Below are 26,876 nucleotides of genomic sequence, written 5' to 3' on the forward strand. Positions count from 1 at the left end.
TGATCTTGCCCTTCTTCTTTTTCCGCCGTTTGTCCTTCCCCCTCTTCGGAGCCGGATTCGCTGGCGGGGTCGGCGTCGTGACCGCCGCCTGATCGGCCGGCTGGGAAGCGGGGGCCTCTCTCTCTTTTCTCGTGTCCAGAGCGACACGCCTCGGAGCGACCGGCAAGAGCCAGTCTCATGCTGCTCAGCTTAGACGCAAGAGAACGATCGCGCTCCTCCCAATCGTCGAGCCGCTGAGGTTTATGTGCCGCAACCTGCGATAGCATAGATCTCTCCATCTTCTCTTCGAGAGCGGTGAATTTGGTCCTCCACTCCTCCTTCTCTTTATGGAGCTTGGCCACCAACGCTCTGAGGTGGACGACCTTGTCAGTCGCGTTGCGACTGGAGAGTTCTTCAACAACCTCTTTCATTCCTTTTTTAATCTGCTTAAGGGCTTTAACGTACGTACCCTTAAGGTTTCTCGAGCTTCCGGTTACCTTCCGCAAAAGCTCGAGGTAACCTTCTGCTCGAAAAAGCGCGTCTCCGAGGGGGCCGATCGAGGCCCTTTCGGCGTCATCGCTGAGCGACATGTCCGACTGACGTCCTGGTTTGGACCGCCCGCGCCATGTCGGCCAACTCACTCTCCGCCTGAATTTTCAGCTCGCGCTCCTTTTCTTCGTTGAGGCGACGTTTGGCTTCGGCCAGTCCGACGTATTGGCCGGTTGTAGCTAGTCGCCCTCGGCCCCTGCCAGGCGTCGCCCTTTTCCGCTCCTTCTCCTCTTCTGAGAATCCCAGAGAAAGGATCCTCTTCCTGTACTTGGATTTTCGGTGGCAGAAGGATCCCAACGACATGTAGTCGTCGGAATCTGATCCTGTCCTCCCAAAACCTCCCATCGACCGAGGAGACAGAGCCGACGCTGTCCACACGAGTGAGAACAACTCGCGGCTGCCTCGTCTCGTCTGTATGTCTGCTAATAACTCCGTGCTTCTCAGACTCCTGTCCTCGCCGCCCTTCGCGGGCACACCCTTCACTCCGCCCTTCTCTGGCACTACCTCCACTCCGCCCTTCTCGGGCCTCTCGTCGTGCATACCGGAAAACCCGGAAACACAAACACGTTTTTTACCCTCCCTAGAATCAATCGGACAGCGTGCCCAAGCACGGAGGGATTCTCCGACGCCGGAGGCGCCGGTACCCTTCTGGGGTAGTTCCGTTTTTTTATACGTGTCCATGTTTGTTGTTGATACAGATTGACCGAACCTCCCGTCGGCCACGCATCCCTTCGCGCTGTGTCGCCACTTGGGATTTGGAGTAATTTTTATAGAGGTCTTCTTCCTCTTGGTCCGGCCGGTTAAGGCAAGACCCTCGGTCCCGCACGAGGCCGCGAGACATGACCACGACACCACGTGCGGGGTTACGAGATTATGAGACTCTACCCGACGGCGGGGTTACCACACGCCGGGGTCGCCCGTCCACTGGAGCAGGGGGAGAAAATCTCCACCCCCCTTCGCAGCACCTGACCTACCGAAGCCATCACCAAGGGGGGCGAGCGATGACATTCACCCCACCCTCTAGTACCGGGGGGACCGCCAAGGTCCACGACCCACGGCCCGGGTAAATGGGTTAGACTGTGATGACAAAAAAAAATTGTGTTTGCTCGCAAACGAAAAAAAAAACGACTTCAATTACATCGACGAGTAATAACAACGTAGATCGACGAAAAAATAGTCAAGTAACAACGCGTTATCAAAGATTACTCAAAAAGTAGTTATCAGATCTCGATAAAAATTATATGTGACCACATGATAAACATCAGCTTTCGATTAAATTAAAAATTATCAAAATCGGTACACCCAGTAAAAATTTATTGCGGATTTTCGAGAGTTTCCCTCGATTTCTCTGGGATCCCATCATCAGATCCCGGTTTCCTTATCATGTTACTAAACTAGGGATATCTTCTTTCCAACAAAAAAAGAAATATCAAAATCGGTACACCCAGTAAAAAGTTATTGCAGATTTTCAAGAGTTTCCCTCGATTTCTCTGGTATCCCATCGTCAGATCCTGGTTTCCTTGTCATGGCACTAAACTAGGGATATTTCATTTCCAGCAAAAAAAAGAATTATCAAAATCGGTACATCCAGTAGAAAGTTATGCGGTATAATACAACGTAGGTCGACGAAAAAAGCGTCAAGTAAAAACTCATTATTAGATATAACTCGAAAAGTGGTTGTTAGATCTCAAATAAATTTAAATGGGACCAATTGACACACACCACCTTTCGATTAAAAGAAAAATTGTCGAAATCGGTCCACATGGTCAAAAGTTCTAATGTAACATACATAAAAAAAAAGAAAAAAAAAGATACAGTCGAATTGAGAACCTCCTCCTTTTTTGGAAGTCGGTTAAAAAAAGCTGAATATAATATGTAACAATTAATTCGTTTGCACAAATTAATTATTGAAAGAGTCTAGGTTAAGCTACTAGCACGATACAACAAGTGCACCGTGCCAAGCCAGAGCCAAGACTGCTTTAGCAACGGTAGCTTCGGACGTTTTATATACGTCAGAATGGCTCGTATAATAGAATGAGTGAGGGTAGGTGAATATTGAACGATGTGCTAAGTGGCGTGATCGGTGCATCTGTTGTTTATAAATTTCTTTCCTATGACAGCATAATAAACATTACTTGAGGTTATTTATTTTCTTCATCAACAGATATACAAAAATTCTTAACCACAAACTCATCAAACCAAACAGTGTACCAAGGCCGGTTATACTCAAAGTAGTCGAACATTTACGGGAATTAGAAATAATAATGCCAGTAAAAAACATCAACTCCATATACAATACAGATATAACAACCGGTCGAGTACGGAAAGAATATGTGTAAGTTATTTACTTTAGCGGTCCCGCTTGAATATATAAAGGAAGCAGTGAAACAATAGGGTCAAAAAGGCTCTAACGACTGAAATCAATCATTGGTTCAATAATTCTGTTTTGTAAATAAATTTTTGTCTAGTATTTGTGGTTTTTTTTTTTTGAGAGTACATTGTCATAAAATATGAGGGTGTATAGAGAACGAGATGAGTGAGTGATAGCAAATAGAAAGAGAAAATATGAAGAGTACATAGTGAATGAACTGAGAAAGTGAAAAAATCGAATGTCGATTTTCAAGGGTGAAATATCGATTCACTGAATCGATTCAGTACAATGTATCGATTTAAAAAATCGATTTATTTGGTCCGAGAAAAGGAATCGCTTCTTCGATTAATCGATTTCAGATCGCCATTCCTAATGTCAATCTCACTTGATGTGCCAGTGCCGCTTTTGAGTGGGGCTTCTTGGCGGCTTTAACAATTCAAGCTAAAAGCTAAAGATTAAAGAGTATGAAGAGTAGTTGAAGTGTCTTCACCAAATAGACACAATAAATACTTTAAAAACGGTGTTTGTCTTAACGTAAAAAGTAACGTTTGTCTAACGTAAACGTAACTGAACTTTAGCGTGTATGATTGTGAATACTTAAAACTTTTATAATGAATTGAATCAAAGAAAACTTTAAACAATGTTTTACCACGTAAGTAATAGCCCATTTCTAGAATGTGGTTCTGAGTGTGTCATTAAGTAAGTACAATAATAACCCCGAATAACATTTTAGATATCTCTAGAGCACGAAATTTTGCTCCATCCTCGTTACTTTGGCCCACAGTTACTAGATACTGTTAAACAGAAACTTTATACAGAAGTTGAAGGAACATGTACTGGCAAGTAAGTAATTATATGTATTAATGTACTTATCATCTTATGTAGTGTTTTTTTTTTATATTACAAAGACAAATGTACGGTCCGCTTGATATTAAATGGACACTGTAGCCGATGTAGACATCTGTAAAATAATGAAAACGCGTTGCTGAATCTAAATCTGATTCTCCTTTATGATTACTCTACACTATGGCTATCTTACTCATTACAAGTTGACAACACTAATAGCAAGATTATTTACCTGTGATCTTCTGTAAGGTTAAGGTACTTACCTAATCTGACTGCTCATAATTTTAAGTAGTATATTTCCTACAGCACCCTAACTCAATGAAGTTGGAGGTACAATGTTTTTTAAATAAAATTAAATAATTAATGTTCATTTGCAGATATGGTTTTGTTATAGCAGTGACTACCATAGATAGCATAGGGGCTGGACTCATTCAGCCAGGACAAGGCTTTGTTGTGTATCCAGTTAAATATAAAGCAATTGTATTTCGACCATTTAAAGGAGAAGTGCTTGATGCAATTGTTACACAAGTGAACAAGGTTTGTTGTCATACAGTTTTAGTATCTATTCGCTTCAGCCTGTAATATCCCACTACTGGGCATAGGCCTCTTTCCACATGTGGGAGAAGGATATTTAGTATCTATTAAAAAGTATATATTTGCAGCTACTTCTGATCATTATATTGCTGGTCAAAAGTTAAGGATGACCACAAAAATTATTCCGTATTACCAGTAATTGAAAAGATATTATTTAGATATATTTTGCTTTTGTAAGGCTTTGTTAAGAACGGTGTAGAACATTATGGCAGTCTGCTTTTTAGTTTTAATTGCAACCACAAAATTAAACTAAATATATTTTTTTTTGTAAATAATTGGGTATATTTTTATTTTTGTTAAATATTTATTTGTGATTTTATCATTACACTTAATTTTTATCTTCAATTTACATTTACGTTTATTGACTATATATGTAAATAAATAGTCAATAAATGTAAATGTAAATTTCTATTAGTTTCTGATAGAATAAATATATTATATTTTTATTCTTATTTTTATTTTTATTTATTTATGTATTTTCTATAGCTATTACAGTGTAGACTTTTTTTAACCTACCCAATTTAGATAATAAGTTCCCCTTTTATGTCTAGGCTGTATGGAAGAAAAGGCTAATTAGCCATAATTCTGCCCATTGTACTTCATGCTCTGTACCCATCTTTATGCTTTTGTAATGTATTTGTGGTATACAATAAAGTATTAAAAAAATATAATTATATATACTCCACAAACTGTTGAACTACAAACAAACAAGTTTCCTCATACTATTAAATTTATATTGTGAGATATTAGGATACATCTATCACTTTTAAAATTTATTTTACTCCTTGTGTGTCTAAGACATACATACATATATACTGCATGGATGAAACTGTTAAAACTTTTAACCAGTAAAATATTAGCTTAGATAAAGTTTTAGTACCCTTTAAACTGGTTATTAAAATAAGATCGCCTTTTTGTAATTGTTGACGTGACAACATCTAATAAATTGATAAACGCTGGCTGCATGCACAAAAAAGCATGACTCATTGCCCCGTTTACGCTTGCGCCGCATCTATCTCTCTTCCACTCGATTGGCCTATGAGTCCGAGGACGTGTTTTGTTATGACGTAGTCACGTTAAACTATTGTCCGTAAACCAACTTTACAGACAACCAATTCTTTTTTCTGTCTTTTTTACTGTATATAGTTTTATTTTGATGTGCAATAAACGTTAATAAATAAATGCAAGTTAACTAAACTTTAGTTAGGTACTTAATAATGTTTCATTTATTATATAATTATTTTTTTTGACAGGTTGGAATGTTTGCTCAAATAGGTCCACTAAGTTGCTTCATTTCACACCATGTAAGTATAATATTATACTTGATTATGATTTTAAAATTACTGGCTTATATTCAGATTATGGAAAATAACTTCTTATTTATTTTTTTGATATAGTAGAAGACCAATTTGTTTTTTAAATGTTAATTATTTTTTAAAATGTATTTTTTTCTTTAAGTCAATTCCAGCGGATATGGAGTTTTGTCCAAATGTAAATCCCCCGTGTTATAAGAGTAAACAGGAAGACAACGTCATACAGGAAGAGGATGTAATTAGGTTAAAGATTGTGGGTACAAGGGTGGATGCCACTGGCATTGTAAGTTAATTATGTTTTTTAATATATAATAAAGTCATGAAATTAAATACATGGAACTCTAAATAAAAAAATATAACTATTACATACAAAATATAAAATATTACAAGTCACTTACATTTTCTATGAGGGATATACGCCACGTATAAAAAATAGCAAATATATATATATATATATAATTAAGCAAAAATCAAGTTACAGTAGTTACATATGGCTATTTATTCTGAAAAATGCTGAAATAAAATTAATATTTGAGTATGTTTTTAACTAGTAAAATTCTTTTTCAGTTTGCCATCGGAACACTCATGGATGACTACTTAGGTTTAGTTACACAATAATAACATAAGTATTATGTTTTCTAATTTTATTAAAATAAATGGATTAAATCAAAAACACATTTTATTGTTCATATTTATTTGGCATTCAAATAATAGTGTAAAATTCATATGCATATAACAAAAACAATCTGTCAAAAAAGAACAAAATATTTGGACACTTCAGTCTATTTGGGCAGTATGTGTGTGACCGTTGACCGTGTACTGTTGTATAAGGTGATTACAGTAACAATACAACCTTAAGTCTATAATAATGCAAACTTATTAATACTCTTACAATAGTGCTGTACCAAATTGAATTTTAATTATCACATTAAATATAGTACAAAGAAACAAATGTTAATTAATTAAACTAATTTTGTTATCTTTTCCTTGTACAAATATAAGTCTGGATAAGGAGAGGATTTTTTATTCGAGATGCCAAAGGTTGCTAACTGTACCCGATAAATATTTATTTCAAATATTTTCTAACAATGACACTAGTAACACGAAAGGGTATGTCTAAATTTTCACCCAGATTGTCCGTGTCATATCTAAATCATAATCTGCATTGAAATACACACTTTGTTATGCTTCTCTTGTATAACATGTTTTTAAATATTAGACCAATTCTATAGATATTTCATTTTATTCAGACTTTTTTTAACAATATCGAAATATTACACAAATAGAATACAATGAATCTAAAAATTTATACACAAACGCTAATAAAATAACTAAATTAAATTATAAAATGTCAATGAATTATTATTTGTTGGAAAAAAATTATCCATAGGGACCATTTTGTGTCTTTGGTTTGTAAAATATATACAAAATTATTTCAAAAGAATTCAAGTAATAAATTAATTTAAAAAAAAAACCTAACCAAATATTGCTCACGCTTACGAAATATGGCAACTAAATAAATAATACTCAATATGAGATCAGAAACAAACTAAGCAATGATTATTTATTTATCTAAGCACCGAATAGGCCTAAAATTTAAAGATATCTATGCCCACATAGAATTAATATTAGTCTAGCATAACTTTCAAGCATAAAATGCTCTTCTACAGTATAATCTACATAATTATCGTATATAATTTCATTATAAAATATTGAGACATAACATTGTGCAATATAACATAATAATATGCTGATAGAAGATATATTTGAAACAGTCACGTTACTTTTTTTAGTCAATAATTTGCACAATTGGCTCACTGATTCTATGCGTGCAAGAACGTCGACCGACTAGATACGAATATAAAAATTGTACGAGACAATAAATGTGATCATGATTGTCTTTCACATTATTATTATTATTTATTATTTATTTATTTATAAAACAACTAAAATCGAAAAAATAATAAATTATACATATGTATAGGTATCGTCACGGATCGTGAGCGCTCGGCGATGGAGTAAGGAAACCTCCGCGACTATTTTTTTAGATTTTTTTTATTAGAGGAAAATAGCTTAAAAAGAATTAAATTAAAATGAGAAAATAAAAGGAAATAGTTTTGTTTAGTACAAAAATATAAATGAATGAAGTGTCTATTCAGTACTCATAAAATTTGCGTTGGTGGTAGCAATTCCGTTATGACTAAAATCATAAAGCTATCTAAAATAATGATTTTTTAATAGAGGCACAAGATAGTACCAAAGGTTTAGCACCGCTGGAGAAAGGTGAAGGAACAAATCACGAAAAGCACAAGAGTGACACTAGGCGCGAAGTGCGACGATTCTTACATTACATTGTACGATATGATTACCTTGTCCTAGTGCCTCGCTCCATTCCTACCATTAATGACCTAAAATAAGTTTTTTGCATAGATTGAAGGTCAGCGTTCAATATCCGTGTCGATAGCTATACGTGAAAGTGTTTATATGACTAAAATTGTCTTTATTAAAGTTTGAAATGACACGTTAGATTCATTATCAGGTGACGTCTTGCCGCTCTTACAAGGCACGAAATAAGATTTCAGGATAAACATACAATACTGCAAACAGTCTAAAACAAATATATATACTCTGCTACGTACTCAACAGTACAGGAAGATTCGAAGCGAAGGAAATTTCATAATAGATTAGGAATTTTTAAGGCTGATATGAGTTATCTTAAGGTTATGAGGGTTATAGTCTATTTTACTATTAGATTCAACTAACGTAATAACATATAGTGTTTCTCTATGGGAGGATCTCGTATTTAAAGTGGGTTGGCTTAGTGCTAATTGACTTTAACAATATTTTAGTCACGATACAAGTCAAAATTTAAACACGAGTGACTCAAAATATCATCTAAAGTGGACTCCTTAATAGTTAACCATCGAATAGGAGGGGATTAAGATTGAAACATTATAACTATCTACTATCAAAAACTTCTTAACAATTTTAACACTTTGTAATTCTAAAACTGCTGAATTTCTTAACACCAATTACAACTGTATTATACTGACATACATTTACGTAGGATGGTTAAACTTCTGTGATAATTTTTTTGACAAATTAAACAGATATTTTAATATTGTAATATTTTTGTTATTGTAGTAAGTAAAACAAATAACGACAAATTACCAAATATATTTTATTTTAATTAATTATTATCACAGAAGAAACCTTACTGCCTTATAGAATGGATTTTTAACTATGAAATAAAACTGTTGAGCTAGATTTTGTATCTTTACCAAAATACTGTATTGTTTGTTTGCTTCCCCGTCTTCTGGCAACTGAAAATCGTCCATCCTTACACTCCTGACCAAACGCCACTTGTATCTGTTTACTGTTGATTCTGTGAAGTAAATGTGGACTGATCGACTCGTTAGTTTAGATTCCGCTAGCTATTCGATAATTGAATCATACGATCATTAAATAAAAGTACATCGTTCTATATGTATTACATATGATATATAATAAATATATATAAATTTATCATATCAACATTTACTTCTATACGCAACCCTTTCGAATCGATACGGCTGGTTGTTCGAGCGACTACTTCAAAATAATATTATAATATTTTGTGCTCTATGCTTTAAATGACTCGATAGATGTCGCTAGCAGCTCGACCCCCAAGCCGTCCCCGCATGTAGCTCTCTCGCCGGTGTTCGCCCGCTGTGCGCCGTGGAGCGCTAGTGCGCTAGTGCGCGACTAGTGCGAGACGTGGAAGCACTGGCACTAGGCGGGCGGGTGTCAGGAGGCGGCGCGGCCGGGCTGCGGCACGGCGGGGCACACGGGCCCGCGCACCGCCTCGATGTAGTCCTTGATCAGCGTTGCGATCTGGTACGCCTGCGCGCAAAAATATCACGTCAAGTATCACCTATTCCAAGGCAGCGAATTTTTTAAAATGTCTGTCTATTACAGACGACAATAGGACATCTATGTTATAGAGGCCAGAGTTTATTTATGTATTTATTTTGGGACGAACAATAGCTGAAAAAAACATTATACAAAATGATATAGAAATAAAACGCGCGTGACGAGCAGCAGCGCGCGCGGCGCGGGCGACACGGCCAGCAGCTGGTCGTGGTCGTGCGACACGAGCGCCGTGAGCCTGTATATCTATGTGGCGTCCCCACTCGTCAGTACCTGGTCGGTGGAGAGCACGAGCTTGGCGTGCTTGCGGTCGGCGCGCGTGACGAGCAGCAGCGCGCGCGGCGCGGGCGACACGGCCAGCAGCTGGTCGTGGTCGTGCGACACGAGCGCCGTGAGCCTGTATATCTATGTGGCGTCCCCACTCGTCAGTACCTGGTCGGTGGAGAGCACGAGCTTGGCGTGCTTGCGGTCGGCGCGCGTGACGAGCAGCAGTGCGCGCGGCGCGGGCGACACGGCCAGCAGCTGGTCGTGGTCGTGCGACACGAGCGCCGTGAGCCTGTATATCTATGTGGCGTCCCCACTCGTCAGTACCTGGTCGGTGGAGAGCACGAGCTTGGCGTGCTTGCGGTCGGCGCGCGTGACGAGCAGCAGCGCGCGCGGCGCGGGCGACACGGCCAGCAGCTGGTCGTGGTCGTGCGACACGAGCGCCGTGAGCCTGTATATCTATGTGGCGTCCCCACTCGTCAGTACCTGGTCGGTGGAGAGCACGAGCTTGGCGTGCTTGCGGTCGGCGCGCGTGACGAGCAGCAGCGCGCGCGGCGCGGGCGACACGGCCAGCAGCTGGTCGTGGTCGTGCGACACGAGCGCCGTGAGCCTGTATATCTATGTGGCGTCCCCACTCGTCAGTACCTGGTCGGTGGAGAGCACGAGCTTGGCGTGCTTGCGGTCGGCGCGCGTGACGAGCAGCAGCGCGCGCGGCGCGGGCGACACGGCCAGCAGCTGGTCGTGGTCGTGCGACACGAGCGCCGTGAGCCTGTATATCTATGTGGCGTCCCCACTCGTCAGTACCTGGTCGGTGGAGAGCACGAGCTTGGCGTGCTTGCGGTCGGCGCGCGTGACGAGCAGCAGCGCGCGCGGCGCGGGCGACACGGCCAGCAGCTGGTCGTGGTCGTGCGACACGAGCGCCGTGAGCCTGTATATCTATGTGGCGTCCCCACTCGTCAGTACCTGGTCGGTGGAGAGCACGAGCTTGGCGTGCTTGCGGTCGGCGCGCGTGACGAGCAGCAGCGCGCGCGGCGCGGGCGACACGGCCAGCAGCTGGTCGTGGTCGTGCGACACGAGCGCCGTGAGCCTGTATATCTATGTGGCGTCCCCACTCGTCAGTACCTGGTCGGTGGAGAGCACGAGCTTGGCGTGCTTGCGGTCGGCGCGCGTGACGAGCAGCAGCGCGCGCGGCGCGGGCGACACGGCCAGCAGCTGGTCGTGGTCGTGCGACACGAGCGCCGTGAGCCTGTATATCTATGTGGCGTCCCCACTCGTCAGTACCTGGTCGGTGGAGAGCACGAGCTTGGCGTGCTTGCGGTCGGCGCGCGTGACGAGCAGCAGCGCGCGCGGCGCGGGCGACACGGCCAGCAGCTGGTCGTGGTCGTGCGACACGAGCGCCGTGAGCCTGTATATCTATGTGGCGTCCCCACTCGTCAGTACCTGGTCGGTGGAGAGCACGAGCTTGGCGTGCTTGCGGTCGGCGCGCGTGACGAGCAGCAGCGCGCGCGGCGCGGGCGACACGGCCAGCAGCTGGTCGTGGTCGTGCGACACGAGCGCCGCGCGCGCGCCTCGCCGCAGCAGGGTTAGCCCGCGCGCGTCCACCGCCAGCCACAGCGCGCGTGGCCAGTTTGACGTGAACGATTGCTGCACAGATTACGAACAGTTCATTTCATTGTACGAATGTACATTATTTATTACGAAAAATTTAAAGGCAAACACCATCTATTCTGCTGTGTGGCTACGGCAGTACAGAATATGATCACCCGTATTTTCCCTTGTCGTAAAAGGCGACTAAGGGATTACCCAGATCCACTACTACCTAGGAATTGTTAAAGCCGACCAATGGAAAGATAACCACTCAATTGCTGGCTCTCAAATACAAAGGCCGAAGACGGGCAGCAGCGTCTCAAAGCGGAGGGGTTCTTTTGATGAATTCATTTTTTGAAGAAGAAGCCCCAAAAGCGGTGGACATGGCATAGCCCCAATATTGTGACGAGGAACGAGACAGATTTTATCATTGCGGATAAAAGGCATATATTCTATTATAGAGATGTCTCAGTGGTTAATAGGTTTAGCACTAGCAGTAACCACCGGCTTTTGCGGGGCTGCCTCAAATACTATGTGGCTACGAACAGTATCAATCGGAACTCCAAAACCGATTCGATTCACTACAAACCACTAGCGACGAGGACGAGATGACAGACAAAATGGTCCTCCGACGAAGTCAACGATGTGGTCCAAACTATCTCCTGAAGCTTTGGATCTGATGCGGCAGAGCCACGTGTTGCCCGCTGCTCGAGCAGCTTCGCCAGAAAAGAAGGTTTTTGTCAAATAGATACGGAAACTTGTACACACCATTACTACTCTTATCGAGCAGAAGAGGGGGTCCAAAGTTTTCCAAAGACCACTGGGCAGAAGCCTTCTTGCGAAGTTCAAAACAGCGGATGGCAGAACCGTTTGCTCTCGCCCTCAGATCCGAGAAGGGGTCGAGAAATTTTTTGGACAGCTGTACTCGTTAGCGCACGCAAGCCTGTGACTCGGGACACCGAAGATCCGCGTGCACCATTTTTTGTAAGACATCCCGATGATTGAAGCCGACGATATCCAATGTTTGAGCGACGTGTTCTAAAGGCTTGGCGAGACTTTAACGCTGACATACACCGGGGTACCACGCTAAAGGCATGTTCAAGAGAGGAAATCTCTGTTAAAAATTATAGACCCATCTCACTTCTGAGCGACGTCTATTAGCTATTTTTGAGGGTCGTTACGAATTTGCGAGGGTCTTTATGAATTACGAAAATTCCAACCACCGGAGCAGGCTGGGTTTTGAAATGGTTACAGCACCGTAGACTACATCCATACTGTTCGACAGATTATAAAAAAAAAAATTGAAAAATATAATCAGCAGCTGTGTATGGCATTTTTGGACTGCGAGAAAGCCTTCGAATCTGTCGAGACCTGGGCTGTCCTGGATTCTCTGCAGAGATGTCATATCGACTGGCGATATATCGAGGTACTGAAGTGTATGTACGACGCGGCGACGATGACCGTTCATGTCTAGGACCAGAGAACAAGACCTATTTCCCTCCGGCGTGGGGTAAGACAGGGAGATATTATATCACTGAAACTGTTTCAGCAGACCACTGCGCTGGAGGATGGATGAGGAAGACCTTGGATTACTACGACGGATCAAAGTCAACGGCAAATATATCTCTCACCTTCGTCGCAATGGAACGGAATGTGCTTGAGGTCTCTCCCAAAGATAGGATTAGAAATGAGACTAGCCGCGAGAGGACGAAAGTAACAATTTGTTAACGCAGTGGCAGCAGGGTGGTCACCTGTGTCGCAGGACAGATGTTTCCAGAAGTGGATACCCTGCGTTGGCAAACGCAGTCCAGGCCGCTGGATCGACGATCTACATAAGGTTAGCCGGTGGCGGCTGGATAAGGATTGCTGAAAACCGGGATGTTAGACACGAACTTGGGAAGGCTTACGTCCAGCAGAAAACTGCGATAGGGCTAAAGTGACAGGCCTACGTATTTGTTAGGAGTTTTCGTCTTTCCACTTTTTGCAGCAAGGTAAACATCATAAGTAAACAGAAGAAATTCTGAAGCAGCGTAAGCAGCGTGATCCAGCGGTTCTCGCTCACCATGACGTCGAAGATGGTGGCGCGCGTGAGCGGCCAGGAGGAGGCCAGCGTGAGCGCGCGCTGCATGGCGGCGTGCGGCTCGGTGCCGCGCAGCGCCAGGTGGTGCAGGCGCACGGCGGGCGCGGGCAGCGCGCCGCCCGGCCGCGCCGGCAGCACCGCGCCCGCCGCCGCCGCGCACTCCTCGCCGCCGCCCAGGCAGTCGCCCTTCACCACCTGCGCGTGCAGCGCGGCCAGCATCACCTGCAAGGAACTTCTTTTACTCGAAGTGCCGGAAGCGAAGTGAAAACGTGTCTATTTTAATATAAAGAATATGATTTTTCGGCCGTTACTGCTGTACTCGTTCGATGATGATTCGCGAGTTTTAATCTATATGAAGAATAAATATGAATCAATCAAATAAAAATGAATCCTATTTAACTTGGTCACGCCATAGCTTGAAAAATAATTTACTGATTTCCTTCACCTCTTGATAAAAAAGTTTTCTAATACTTTATAGAAGATTTCTACGAAATAAAAACTTAAGAAAATTGCGCAAAAAAATTGAAAAATTACAAGAAAAGTTAAAGACTATTTAAATTTCGCGCCTATGCTATCAGTTCTTGCGTTTGGAAGTTAAGACAGGACAACGTCTGTCGAGTCAGTTTGTAGTCAATGAATACGTAAAAAAAAATTGGTTTTTGGTTTTTCAGTTTGCTTTTCAAAATCCTCATGTAATTAAATAATAGGCCGCGATAGTTCTAAGTAGTTTGAGTATAGTTAACTCACGGCCTCGTCGGTCTCGATGGGCAGGCGGTCGTGTCGCACGGCGTGCAGCACCTGGTAGTACAGCAGCTCCATCTCCGCTGCGCACGCCGTGTGTAACGGCCGCTCGCCCAGGAACAGGCGCTTCTTGAACACCAACCTGTTGATCAAAGCATAGGATGTTACAAACACATTCATCAGAAGCTAAAACCGATTCATCACTATTTTGACGACGCGTTGGCGAAGCAGTCCCAGGCTGTAGTGCTTACGTTCGTGGATACGATCTCCGCTCATGAGAAACATTCGTATTGGCTTTGGTCTGGGCGTTTGTTCTTGTGTATTGTATGTGTTTTAGCAGCGAAACGACTGTTACAGTAATCGAAAACTAAATAGTATTACTACAATATATAAATGTTTGTACATTTATCTGTAATAGTACAAAAAAAAAAAAAAACAGTTTTGACTATACTAAAAATTACCATTATGTATTAGAAAAGGAAGTATTTTAAATGGCCAAAAACTAGATAGAAAGGATGTTTTAGTGTTTCACGCAAAACTACTAAACTTTGGCTATCAAAGAGACGTAGATAAATGTAAGATCGAAATAACAAACATAAATTAACGATTTATTCAGAAATCCTCAAGATCAGGAACTATGTGTCTAAAACTGCAGCATGACGCTAGTGTCACAACTGTATCTCTGATACGCTAAGGTATGGGCCGGTCACCTGCAGGCGGCGGCAGTGGCCCCGGCCTTCTCCCAGCGAGCCAGTACGTCGCCCACGCGCTCGGCGCCGCCCAACGCGCGTTCGCCTGCTCCCGCTGGGCTCGAGTTCGCGCACACCTCGTACAACGCGTAGCCTGTAACACACATCATTATTATTCGAATTACTCATTGCTACTTTTACGTTATTTATCAAGTATTTTTTATATTTCTTTTTTGCTTTGGTTTTCAAGCCCATTTATTCTGTTGCTATTCAGCCAGTAACATCTCACTGCTGGGCATACTCTTCTTTGTCTATGTAGGAGAATGCGCTTATCTACTGCGGTTGGTTGATTCGTTTAGAACGTTCTGTAGGTTTTTGAAATGAAATCAACCTCCCAATACTATAAACTTACCTACTCGAATCTAGTCCCATATCGTATACGACATACGTAATTGAAAACAGTCGAACATATAAATATACTTGAAATCATTATATAACACATAAGAGTGGACTCACGGTGACTACAATGCCAGAATGTGCCGCTTCGACCAGTCGCAGTTTTTCGGATCTACATAGTTGTTAGATAAGTGGAACTCGTTCTCGACTTAAGGACTAGGCTCACCGGTAGCGGCGTCGCTAAGACCGATCTTGTCGCGCAGCATGGCGACCAGGTGGTCCGCGGTGGCGGCGGGCCCGAACACGAGCCCGTGCTGCTTGCCGTCCAGCAACAACACGCGCACGTGCATGGGCCGGCGCGCCGCCGCGCACAGCAGCTCCTCCTTGGAAGGTGCGTTCAGGCGGCGCGGGACCTGCGCTATGCTCAGCGCCACCTGGTGACGAACACGCATGACGTTTATTTAACAAGCACTTAATATTGGATTACTACTCAAATAATCTATAAAACGAACAAACTAATGCCTCGTACTCGACGATTTTGTGTCGGAGTCTTAGACAATTAAGTGGATTTGCACATATCGTGACAAGTATCTGTATAACCTAATATTTATTATCAGTGATTATCACGATTAACGATTAATTTTTTAAACAAAAAATATTTTGTTTTCACAATTGTCGCGTCTTATGATATTTTTTGTACTTTTCGTCTGTCCTGACCAGAAAGCTATTTTTTTGGATACGTAATCTCGAAAGCGACCGGACGAATTGAGAAATCCTATGAAACTTATAATTATTGTAGACTTCTTATAATAATTAAAATAATCATATAATCGGCAGTAACTAGGTGCGAACAGAGTGCCTAGGGCGAGTTTTGTTTAATCCGTTTCGCAATAATGGGCGTAAATTTTAACTTCACTTTGTATGGGAAATTCGGGATTTCAACCTAGTTCTCGCGTTTGCCGCTAGATGACTCTGTTTCGATTGTATCGTATACTATTCTTTATCGTCTAGGCTACACTGTTTAAATTTCCATACAAAATAATCTTCACGTATAAACGCGTTTCTGTCATGTTTATGTGAATAAAACTCGCACCAGGCACTCAGGTCGGCATCAGAAAGCTCACTGGTGGAGCATCAACCGTCAAGACAGAAGCGAGTCGGTATGTGAACGATAGGAGAAGGTGTGAGATGGCGGTGTGGCGAGACCTGCTCGGCGCGGCGCGCGAACTTGCCCTCCTCGCTGGCGTGCAGCGCGGCGGCGCGGTAGCGCAGGTGCGCTAGCAGCAGGCGCCGCAGCGGCCGCGCCGGCGGCAGCGCCGCGCCCAGCGCCGCGCACAGCAGCGCCCAGTGCCGCGCCGACACGCGCGACGACGGCTCCGGGTGCTCCGTCGTCTGCGGGCCGGTCCAGTTACACATAGAGCCTGAATTACATGCTCGAAGCGCATACTTTAAACTCATTCAATTTTGATGATTAAAAAAAAAAAAACAAAATTCTAGATTTTTCTGTGTGGAGGCGACATTGCGTGTATCGGGTCACACATGCACGTCAATCATCTGACACAACGAAACCGACAGAGTTATTTTAAAGATAAAACAAATAAAACGAGAATTACAAATGGTCCAATATCCCTTGACCCCCCCCCCCCCCCAGACCTCTCTTATTTTGTAATGGATGAAATGTAAACATCATGTGTATAGCCTATGGTCTTATTTAAAAAGTGCCAAGGAAATCAAACAGGAGTCTCGCTCTTTATAAAGAACGCACAATTTTTCTAGGATATACAAAGACCTATCCTACTATACTACGTCCTTGGTACTCTAGATCTAGACTTTACCTACTCTTACGCAGTTACAACATACGCTTGACGATATAGATTTAGCGCTGTGTGTATGACAAGCGATAATATAAAAGCGACCTAAGCAGGTTTAAGGCTAGCTTTTAGGTAGGGCACCAAAGGAAATATCCCGCTCAAATGTTTGAGCAGCTCGTCTGAGGAAGTACCTTAACCTTACAGAAGATCACAGCTAAAAGCTACTACTCTCAATTACTGTTGTAATCCAGTGATGAGTAAGGTGGCCAGAGCTCCTGGGATGGATCAGGTGTAGGGTCGGCAACGCTCTTGCGAAGCTTCGGGTATTATAGGCGTCTATGAGCTACGGTAAACGACCATCAAACGTCTCAAGCGACAGTATTGAAGGAGTTGAAGCCCCTTACCTGTTTGATGAGCTGCGCGTACAGCTCGCAAAGCAGCGTGTCCTTTTGCAGGCAGCGTTGCAATAACGACTGCGCGAGAGCCACGCGATCGTCGCTGTCGCTCTCGTGACTGGCCGTGCTGTTGTTGTTGGCGAGGTTCGTGGTGCTGCCTTCGTTGCTGGTCAGGCCCGCGTGACTCATTATGTCCTGTCGGGCGGTGGATTATTAGAACCGCATAGAATTCTAGTTCAGAGTACAATGAATAAACTTACTCGTACCATCCACAAATCAATTCTATGTTTTCTAAAAATGTTAATTGCAAATGATCGCGCTATTGGTTAATTATTACTATAACTATATTATGTTTGTTGGTTGCAAGCATATTTTTAAATAGAATAATTCCGTTTAAATCAGCTCAAAATAAATTTTGCTGTCAAAACTAGTAGGTACTTACTTACGCTTGGCCTTAAAATTAAATATGCCACATTTAAATAGGAAAAAAAACTTTTGAATTTGAATGTTATCTTAAGTTTTTTAAATTCAATAACAAACAAATAAATAGGTACGACGTACTTTAAAGATCTGCATGGCAGCCACCTCCTCTGCCTCATTAAGCTTGGTGAGGCTGTGCGGCAGGCTGCGCGCCCAGCACCAGTAGCTCGCGGGGAAGCCCTTGTAACACTCGCCCTGCGACTCCGCGGATATGTCCAGCCGGACTCGCTCCAGGCGGTGCTTGCTTAGCCTGGCAAAAAAAAAAGAAAATTATTTTTCTACATATTTCATTAAATAAATAAATAAATATTTACACAATACACACACGGTCGTCTGTTCCTAAAGTAAGCAACTTAATGCTTGTGTTATAGGTAACAGCCGACTGGTATATAGCTACATATTTTTTTTTTCGATAAACATACTTATAAATAATACATATATAAATATATAAATAAATATTTATATTACACCCAGACTCGGGGTGGGAATCGAACCCACAACCCTCGGAGCAGAAAGCAGGGTCACTACAAACTGCCCCAACGGGTTAGTCAGCTAGCTAGTCATTATAATATTAAGAAGTACCTATCAACTTAGATATCTTCTGCATATAAACCAACTAGCTGACCTGGCAAACTTCGTATCGCCTTATTTTTTTTTTAAATATAATAATTACATATATCAAAACAAAATATACCCTATCTTTCAAGTTGGATCAAACTGCACACGGTGTGCAAATTTGATTAAAATCGGTTAAGTAGTTTAAGAGTTCATCGCGGACAAACATTGTGACACGAGATTTATATATATTAAGATGATAACATATCGGTTGTCGGTCAGGGCCAGATCGGTGGGAGCACGTGCACGTACCTGCGCAGCGTGTTCCGCAGGAAGCCGCCGGCGGACAGGTCCTGCGGGCGGCGCAGCAGCGCGGAGTCCACGAGCGCGCGGCGCGCGGCCCGCAGCGCGGCGGCCAGGCGCGCGCGCTCGGCGGCGGGCGCGGCGCGGCGCGGCGCCTCCTCCGCCAGCCCGCCCGCCAGCGCCGGGCTGTACGCCGCCATCAGCCACGCCGCCTCGCTCTTCTGCGCGCACTCCAGCACGATGCATCTGTGGGGGAGCGGCCATCTACATGTCTTCATGTTACCGATCTAAATCTAATGTGTAGATATTTGTATGTTTATTACAATATAACTGCACCCCCTACCCGATCTTCAAATAAATAGTATTCAATCTTATTTCGGGTTGTCTGGAAGAAATGGCTAACTAGCCATAAGACCAGCACGATGCATCTGTGGGAGAGCGGGCATCAACATGTTTTCATGTTTCCGATCTAAATCTAATGTGTAGATATTTGTATGTAAGTTTATTACAATATAACTGCACCCCCTACCCGATCTTCAAATAAATAGTATTCAATCTTATTTCGGGTTGTCTGGAAGAAATGGCTAACTAGCCATAAGACCAGCACGATGCATCTGTGGGAGAGCGGGCATCAACATGTTTTCATGTTTCCGATCTAAATCTAATGTGTAGATATTTGTATGTAAGTTTATTACAATGTAACTGCACCCCCTACCCGATCTTCAAATAAATAGTATTCAATCCTATTTCGGGTTGTCTGGAAGAAATAGCTAACTAGCCATAAGACCGCCTCTTGTACTACACATTCTTAAGTTGTCTGTATTATTATTATTTTGTATTTGCATATTGTGGTGTACAATAAAGAGTAAATAAATAAACAAATAAATCTTTAGGCCTTAGCTCGGGGGTCATGAGTTTTTTGGTCTCTTGGTGATTTTTGTCCTCGCGAGATGAGCCGGAGACCCATAATGTATCCGTTCAGGTGTAAGGTCAGTTGACAAATATATCAATTGAAATAGAATAAAAAAGAGGAGAGGGAGGGGAGGGGGATAGAGATGGATTTTCCCTTCTTGTGGGAAATTACCTCGCACCTAGCTGCATGAACTAAGTGTCTTTACTTTTTTACCGTTGATATGTAGAGTCGTTACGAATGTGAGATGAGTATAGAATGGAATAGTTGGAAATTAATTAATACCTTAAACCATCGTGCTGTCCATGATGAGTCAAGCTAAGCGTTAGGCCGTTATCGACCGGATCCATCAAGATTGCTGCGATGTTCGTATACGGATACTCCGCCAGTACAACTTTATCCGCTGGGCGCACCAACACTACACCTTCGGCTCCCACGCCGAGTAAAACATTTGGACCTATAAAATAATAATAATACAAATATAATTTGCTCATACAATAAAAATCTCTTAACGTATAAATTATTAGGAAACAATAATTGATGTAAGGTATAAAAAAGAAAAAAAATATACAGTAGAACTTGAATTTCGTAAATTTTTGAGGTAGTTAAAAGTAGTCTAATATAATATATCTATATACCTGAAGATTCAAAACTTAAACTATATGAATATACCTTAATTTGTACCTAATGAATATATTGTCAATATTTTTTCTTTCTTTGATATGTATCATTTCTGTTTTTGGTGTACAATAAAGTGTTTTATTATTATTGTTATTAATATAATTTTACCGTGGGCCCAATATCCCTTGTAAGTGACCGGGAAGAGAGTGACCCCATATAACGGGTACTGCATAACGCAGGATAAATACAACGCCTTCGCGGTCAGTTCCGCTCTTCCCGCTCCATACTGACGGTGCGCTTGAGCAAGTATTGTCGCCTGGGTGAAAGATAAACAAATGTCAAAATTAGTCAATTTTAGTACACTTTACATAATATCAATAACGAGTTTATTATAGTCTTATAGTATTATTTTTTACTAGCGGCTTCGCCTTGCATTGATTTTTTTTTTTATTAAAAAGTATCCTGTTACTTCTAATACCTCCAAAAATATATGTACAAAGTTTCATGATGATCGGTTACGTAGTTTTCGCGTGAAAGCGTAACAAACAAACTTACATTCACATTTATAATATAAACAGTGTAAAATAAAGCTTAATATTGGACCAAATTGAAACAAAAAAATATTTTATTTTTATAAAATACATGTCATTCCACTAATTAAAAAATATAAAACAAATATAATTTTTTTTTATAAGGAAGAATATTTTATTTTCTAAAATCGGTAAGAGGATATTTACGGTGGGCCGCTAGATTGTTTGCAGAGTTAATGGTATTAAAAAAAGAGAATTATATTTCACGTAAGCTCACGGATGGCACTGGCTGGCTGTCAGAAAGAGAAACAAGAATGCATAAAACGGTCGGGCACGTACCCACTGGTGAGGCGGGCGTTGCTTGGCGATTCTAGGCGGCAGAAATTGGTCGGGGTGCGAGTAGTAAGCACGTGTGTGGGGCGGCGGTGGGCTGGGCGGGGGCTCGCCCAAAGACACCTGCGCTTGTAGTCCCGCTAGTTGTAGAGCCACCTTTTCCGAAACCGGGAACTCGTCCATCTAAGAGATAACGATCGGTTAGATAATGCTAACTTATTGGAATACTTATGATGAATATAAGCAAAAAAGAACCACCTTAACAACACTATGAACGGCCTGCGCGTAGAGCAGCGCGACCTCAATGGGGTCGTGCGGTAACTCGCGCCCGCCGCGGAACAAGCGTCGCTTGAATACGAAGCGGTTGTCTGCAGAACCGCCGCCTGGGCCTTGTTGCCTGGTAAATTTTATAGTCATATAACATGGGTAGTTTTGATACAAATTACCTTAGTAAATGTTGATTTCTTATTGTAATAATTGTCTTCAAAATTGGATTCGTACTTGTCGGTAAAAAAACCAGTGGAACCAATAATTTTTGAGAAGAAATTCTGACATACTTTGGCTAATCGACCAAAACAAAGATTCAAACATTGCTAGTACACGATTACAGTTGCATCCATTGTATCAAACTGAATCTTATCAAGGGACTAATTATAAGACAGAGTGTTGGAAAATTTAACAGGTCTAGTCATACACATGGAGAATAATTGTTTCACAACAAAAAATTAATACGACGTAAGTCTGTGTAATATGCACAATTAGGAATAACTCAAAAACTACTGATCAGATCACGATCAAATTTAAATGAGAGCATATGATAAGCACTGGCATTCGAATAAACATCGAGTCATCAAAATTGGTATAGTTCGCGTCATGTAAAAAGAACGCTGGCCTTCAAGCTGCGCAGAAGCGATTTATCGGTCTATTTGGTGGTAATGGGGTAGGGGACGGGAGTTTTTATCACGTGTCGCATGATTGCCGGTGTGCTATTGGTTGGACAGTTCGACGTCGACTCAAAATATTATCGCGCACAAAAGTTTTAAATTACGAAATAGTTTTACGTAGAGAAGTGAGAAAAATTATTTATAATATATAATTCGCGTTATGTAAAAAGAACGCTGGTTGTCAAAATGCGCAAAGGCGATTTACAGTGTTGCCAACTCTTGAAAAAACTTTTTTGTACTGTCCATTTTTTGGAATAGTCTTATTTGGTAAACAAACCACTGTCAATCGTAATTCACGTTTTTTCCGCATTTATCAATCACTTTCACAACACATTAACATACGGACACTTGTAAAACTCCATTTACTATTTATTTCACTAAAAAACAAATATCAATTTATCATTTTAAACACATAAAAACTATTAAGGTACGAATATTGAGAGTACAGATAATTATTATTTTTGGATACGACATTTCAATAACTAAAAAAATTGTTATTGCTTTTGTTTAAAAAAAATTGTAATTTTGTAAAGTGATAATTATTATACTTATTTAGTCCGAATTATTCGCACTGTTATTTCTAGTATTTTTTAATTTACCTACCAATAACCATTATACGAAGCCGCGAGTGAAAGCCTAATTAAAAAAAAACAGTAGTACTTTTGTGCGCGAGTATACCCATGCGCAAACGCACCCCCTCCAGTTTCTTTCAGCGTTCTTTTTACATGACGCGAACTATACACAAGCAATACAGTCGAATGAAGGAGTTATTTTTGAAGCTGGTCCAACTCACATCTCCCAGGCCGCGATGACGTCGTAGAGGTAGTGCGCGGCGCGCACGTGCTCCTCGGCGCCGGCGCGCTGCTGGTACACGGCCCAGCCGGCGCGCGCCTGCGGGGCCAGCCCCAGCTTGTCCGCCAGGCGCGCCGCCGCCGCCGCCGCCGTGTCCGCGGGGTGCACGTCGATGGCCTTCGTGCGCCCGTCCAGGAAGAAGAACCGGCACACGATCGTCCCCAGGCGGCGCATCGCCTGATACACAACGTAATAGATCAACCAAAATTTTACAAATTTCAAAAAAGAATTTCAAACAAAAAAAAAATTGACATGAATACGTCTTTTAAATTGCAAATTGGGAGGCAAATAAAAAAAAAGAGTGATAAAATTGGGGATACAGTTTGGTGTAACTACTCTATAATAGCTGAAGGGTCTAAGAATTTATTATGCAAAGTACGGGCTGTGAGATACGTTTGGTTGAAATCCCACGATCTCGCACTAAGCGTTTTGCGTGTTATATTTTATGATACTAACCGCAATCTCCACAGTACTCGGCGGCAGTTGCCTGGGCGCGGCGCCCCTGCAGTTGTCGAGGCACCACTGCGCGCAGTGCGCTGCGCGGGCGCCGCCGGTCACCGAGGCCACGGAGGTCACCGAGCCCGTGGAGGCGGGCGACATCAAGGCCCGGGCTCGCACGCGTAGCCAGGCGCAGTAGTACCGCGCGAGCCCGCGGCTGGGCTGCCACGCCACCGCGCACAGGCACAGGATCAGCCATACGCGTTCCGCCCACTCTTCTACGGGGCATTCTGTGATCTGTTGAGTTTTAACGTTGATAAAATGACAATTGCGGCAAGTCTCATAGATCCAAAAGTATTTCATTATCATTAACAGTTTACAATCAGACAAAATTTATTCTGAATAACTGCTTTCATATAAAGTCCTTACTTGTCTAACACATTGCACTAATATTTCGTCCCTCAGCTCCTCTCGCTCCAAGCCTTTGCCGATAATGGACTGTATAACCTGCGTTTCTTTTTCCGCTGTCAGTTCACCTCTCATGTACCGGCATAAGTCCTGTGGTAATAAACGGGTACTTTACTTTGAGTATAAAAAAAACACTGGCTATTACGGCTATGAACATTTTTTTATATACAGGTATATACATATATAAGAAGAGGTATCAAACTGAACCGAGTATATTATGTACTATTTCTAAGCTATTTCCAAGAATATGTACGATTTTTATTTTTGTGTTACCCACACATTAGGAATATTCAAAAATATAATATATAATTCAAAAATATTTCCAAGAACTCAGTCAAATATTATGAAGTAGATACGTTAGTAGTTGAAATTCAGGTAAAGCTGTCTTGTGCCCACACTACTTCTTTCGTTTGACAGGTTTTATATATAATCTTCACTTGTGGATAATAGTTTAATCTAATCACACTCCTTTGACTTGTAGTTTTATAAGAATGTTGTAAATAATTACCCGGAATATATTAACAGCCGCGGTCACGCTGTCCGGGTCGTGAAGCTGTATGTGCGACGTAGGAATGTTGTTTCCTTTGTGATAGGTGATCATCTCTTCTTTGGTCAGTAGCTCCATAGACTTACTTTTACGTGTAAGTGTTGCCATGATTGTACCTATAATTGAAATAAATTAAACGAATATAGCGTATAAAATTCAATTTTACGTTTAAATTAAATGTATCATCACGTTCATAAATTTTGAAAAGAGAATAATAAATTATTAGAGAAGTTTGTTAGTTATTGCAAATATTTTTGTATTCTGCAAATATCAGATACAGTTTTATCAATAAACAAGATTTCCAACGCAAAAATTATTTTTAAATTCTGACGATTTTACACGAATTTCTTCTAGTCTATTCTAGACACTCTTCATCTTCACTGAATGAACATCATTACAGCCTATACAGTCCACTGCTGGACAAAGGCCTCCACAAGTTTACGCCACTGAATGAACATACAAAGTTATAACTTACAATGTATAAAACTGTCATACCTTCAGGTGATCTTGGATGATCATTGAAGTACAGTTTGGCGAACTCTGTCAGATCAGTGGCGGAGTCAGACGGTGGTTCATTGGAGGTGGGAGGTGCTTCGAGCTGATGAAGGCGACGTTCCACTCGCTCCTTACGACGCGCGTGACGTTCAGTGTTCTAATATTAAAATAACATTGAATTTAGTGCTATTTCCTAAGAGGATATGGCGGTGAAGAGGAAGTGGCCATTTTTGATAGGAAAACCGAAACTATAGAATAAAAAAAAGTGTTGTGCAATTTAAACACGGCAGAAGTGAAACTTCTGACAAGTAGCCTACGAGAGATTTTTTTTAACCGAAAATATAAAATACCGTGTAATTTATTCTATATCATCCTCTCCTATACATTTATACGTTTGCTTCTTTATCGTGACGCATTTTCGTTTCATCTAGTTTCAAATCATAACGATTCAAAAGAACGCTTTGCCGCGAACGCTTTGAAGTTCGCTTAAACCGAATAGAAAAATCATCATATCAAAAATTTCGATCTAGCGGGTACATCGTACCATAGCCTAATTGGCTAGAGCGCCGACACGGTAAGTCGGAGATGCAGGTCTGATCCCCGCTGGAACGCTCAATTTTTGATATGATATTAAAAAATGTTTAAGATTCGAATAAAGTTACACTTCAAAAACGCCTAACAATCAACCAGCCCCTAGTCAGATTAGAAATTAAATACACCATATGTGTAAGGATAGGTAGGAATTATTTATTTGTTATAGTTATTTACTGTGACAAAAAAAAAGTTTATCTTACATTACAATCTCCATTAAGCGTAGGTGGTGGGCTGATGCATGAGTCTGACAGTTGCGTGGGCGAGGATATTTCGTTCATTTCCGGTGACGTCACGTTGCTTGGAAGCGGTGGGAGCGGCTCTTCCGGTTCCATTTCCGATTCTTTGGTTGATGAAAATCTGAAGTAATCACTTTTTAATATAAGGACAGTCAAATATCAAGTCACATTAATAAAAAATCATATCTTGCAATAAAGTTTATGGAATACAGTAGAAAATATCGAGTGATGACCTAAGTCGCTTAGTTCTGTAACTCTTGATAAGGATTTTTAATACTTCGTGGTAAATAAGGCGATACTGTATTTACAATTTTAGAATTATTTTGCGGTTTGTAAACAAATTGTTCTTATTTGAGATTTTTTGTAAGACTTTACTTGTAGCAATAGCACTGTTTTGCTTTGTATGTTTGTAATATTCGATAACATTTTATTAGTGACTTTATGATTATGTATGAAATGCAATAAGAATGCAAAAATTAATACTAATTACCCATTATTTTCTGGTGGGTTTGCAGGCGGCGGCGGTGGGGAGGTAACTGGTGGGTCAGTCGGCGGTCGTGGTATCACTGCTTCGTATATAGGCTCCTTGTCCTTGATGACGGCCACTTTACCGTTAGGTATTATACCGTTTGTCAGTTCTGGTGGAGTCACGTCTGAGGTGAAGAACATAAAATACATTTTATTAGTATTTACTTTGCAAAATTTTACGTTATTGGATGGTTTCTGCCAAAGTTGTTACTTCACTAGCTAAAGATGAGCAATAGCAAGAAGTCATATTGCACTGATAAAGCGACAAAGAACAAACAACTTCATAGCTTATCGTCATTACAAAAATTTGATTTTTGTTTGTTAGTTTCATTATAAAAGTAATTGACAGTAAGGGATCCATGTATCTAACATTATTCTTATGTGACACATGTATAGTAACGATTTTAAAGTGTAAAACTACATAATTAACGGTTACTGAGATTATCAAAAGACATCACTAATAGCAACAACAAAAATAACCAAAAAAATTGTCTTTATTAACAAAATTATCAAAAATA

The 26,876-nt window shown here is 41.4% G+C and overlaps 2 protein-coding genes across 2 annotated transcripts in view; one reads left to right on the top strand and one right to left on the bottom strand.

The window, feature by feature from the left end:
• The first annotated feature begins 3,269 nt into the window (after positions 1-3,269).
• Positions 3,270-6,319, top strand: LOC123662546 (DNA-directed RNA polymerase II subunit RPB7). Its single transcript, XM_045597387.1, has 6 exons — positions 3,270-3,551; positions 3,633-3,742; positions 4,123-4,282; positions 5,593-5,643; positions 5,798-5,935; positions 6,220-6,319. The coding sequence occupies exons 1-6, from the start codon at positions 3,540-3,542 to the stop codon at positions 6,268-6,270; spliced, it is 522 nt and encodes a 173-aa protein (XP_045453343.1). The 5' UTR covers positions 3,270-3,539; the 3' UTR covers positions 6,271-6,319.
• A 3,119-nt stretch (positions 6,320-9,438) lies between these two features.
• Positions 9,439-26,876, bottom strand: part of LOC123662219 (myosin-I heavy chain) — a 32,651-nt gene continuing 15,213 nt past the window's right edge. Inside the window, exons 17-37 of the mRNA XM_045597094.1 lie at positions 26,321-26,483; positions 25,795-25,951; positions 25,001-25,157; positions 24,467-24,621; positions 23,920-24,048; positions 23,509-23,787; positions 22,994-23,229; positions 21,515-21,653; positions 21,263-21,439; positions 20,562-20,709; positions 20,058-20,229; positions 18,872-19,108; positions 18,086-18,254; positions 17,534-17,719; positions 16,525-16,710; positions 15,545-15,752; positions 14,944-15,076; positions 14,240-14,375; positions 13,475-13,714; positions 11,266-11,469; positions 9,439-9,534 (exon numbers count right to left, since the gene is read on the bottom strand). Of these exons, the coding sequence (XP_045453050.1) occupies positions 9,439-9,534; positions 11,266-11,469; positions 13,475-13,714; positions 14,240-14,375; positions 14,944-15,076; positions 15,545-15,752; positions 16,525-16,710; positions 17,534-17,719; positions 18,086-18,254; positions 18,872-19,108; positions 20,058-20,229; positions 20,562-20,709; positions 21,263-21,439; positions 21,515-21,653; positions 22,994-23,229; positions 23,509-23,787; positions 23,920-24,048; positions 24,467-24,621; positions 25,001-25,157; positions 25,795-25,951; positions 26,321-26,483 (3,707 nt within the window). The remainder of the gene's footprint in view (positions 9,535-11,265; positions 11,470-13,474; positions 13,715-14,239; positions 14,376-14,943; positions 15,077-15,544; positions 15,753-16,524; positions 16,711-17,533; positions 17,720-18,085; positions 18,255-18,871; positions 19,109-20,057; positions 20,230-20,561; positions 20,710-21,262; positions 21,440-21,514; positions 21,654-22,993; positions 23,230-23,508; positions 23,788-23,919; positions 24,049-24,466; positions 24,622-25,000; positions 25,158-25,794; positions 25,952-26,320; positions 26,484-26,876) is intronic.

This window comes from Melitaea cinxia, chromosome 18, assembly GCF_905220565.1.
Source record: "Melitaea cinxia chromosome 18, ilMelCinx1.1, whole genome shotgun sequence".
NCBI classification, from domain to species: Eukaryota; Metazoa; Arthropoda; class Insecta; order Lepidoptera; family Nymphalidae; genus Melitaea; species Melitaea cinxia.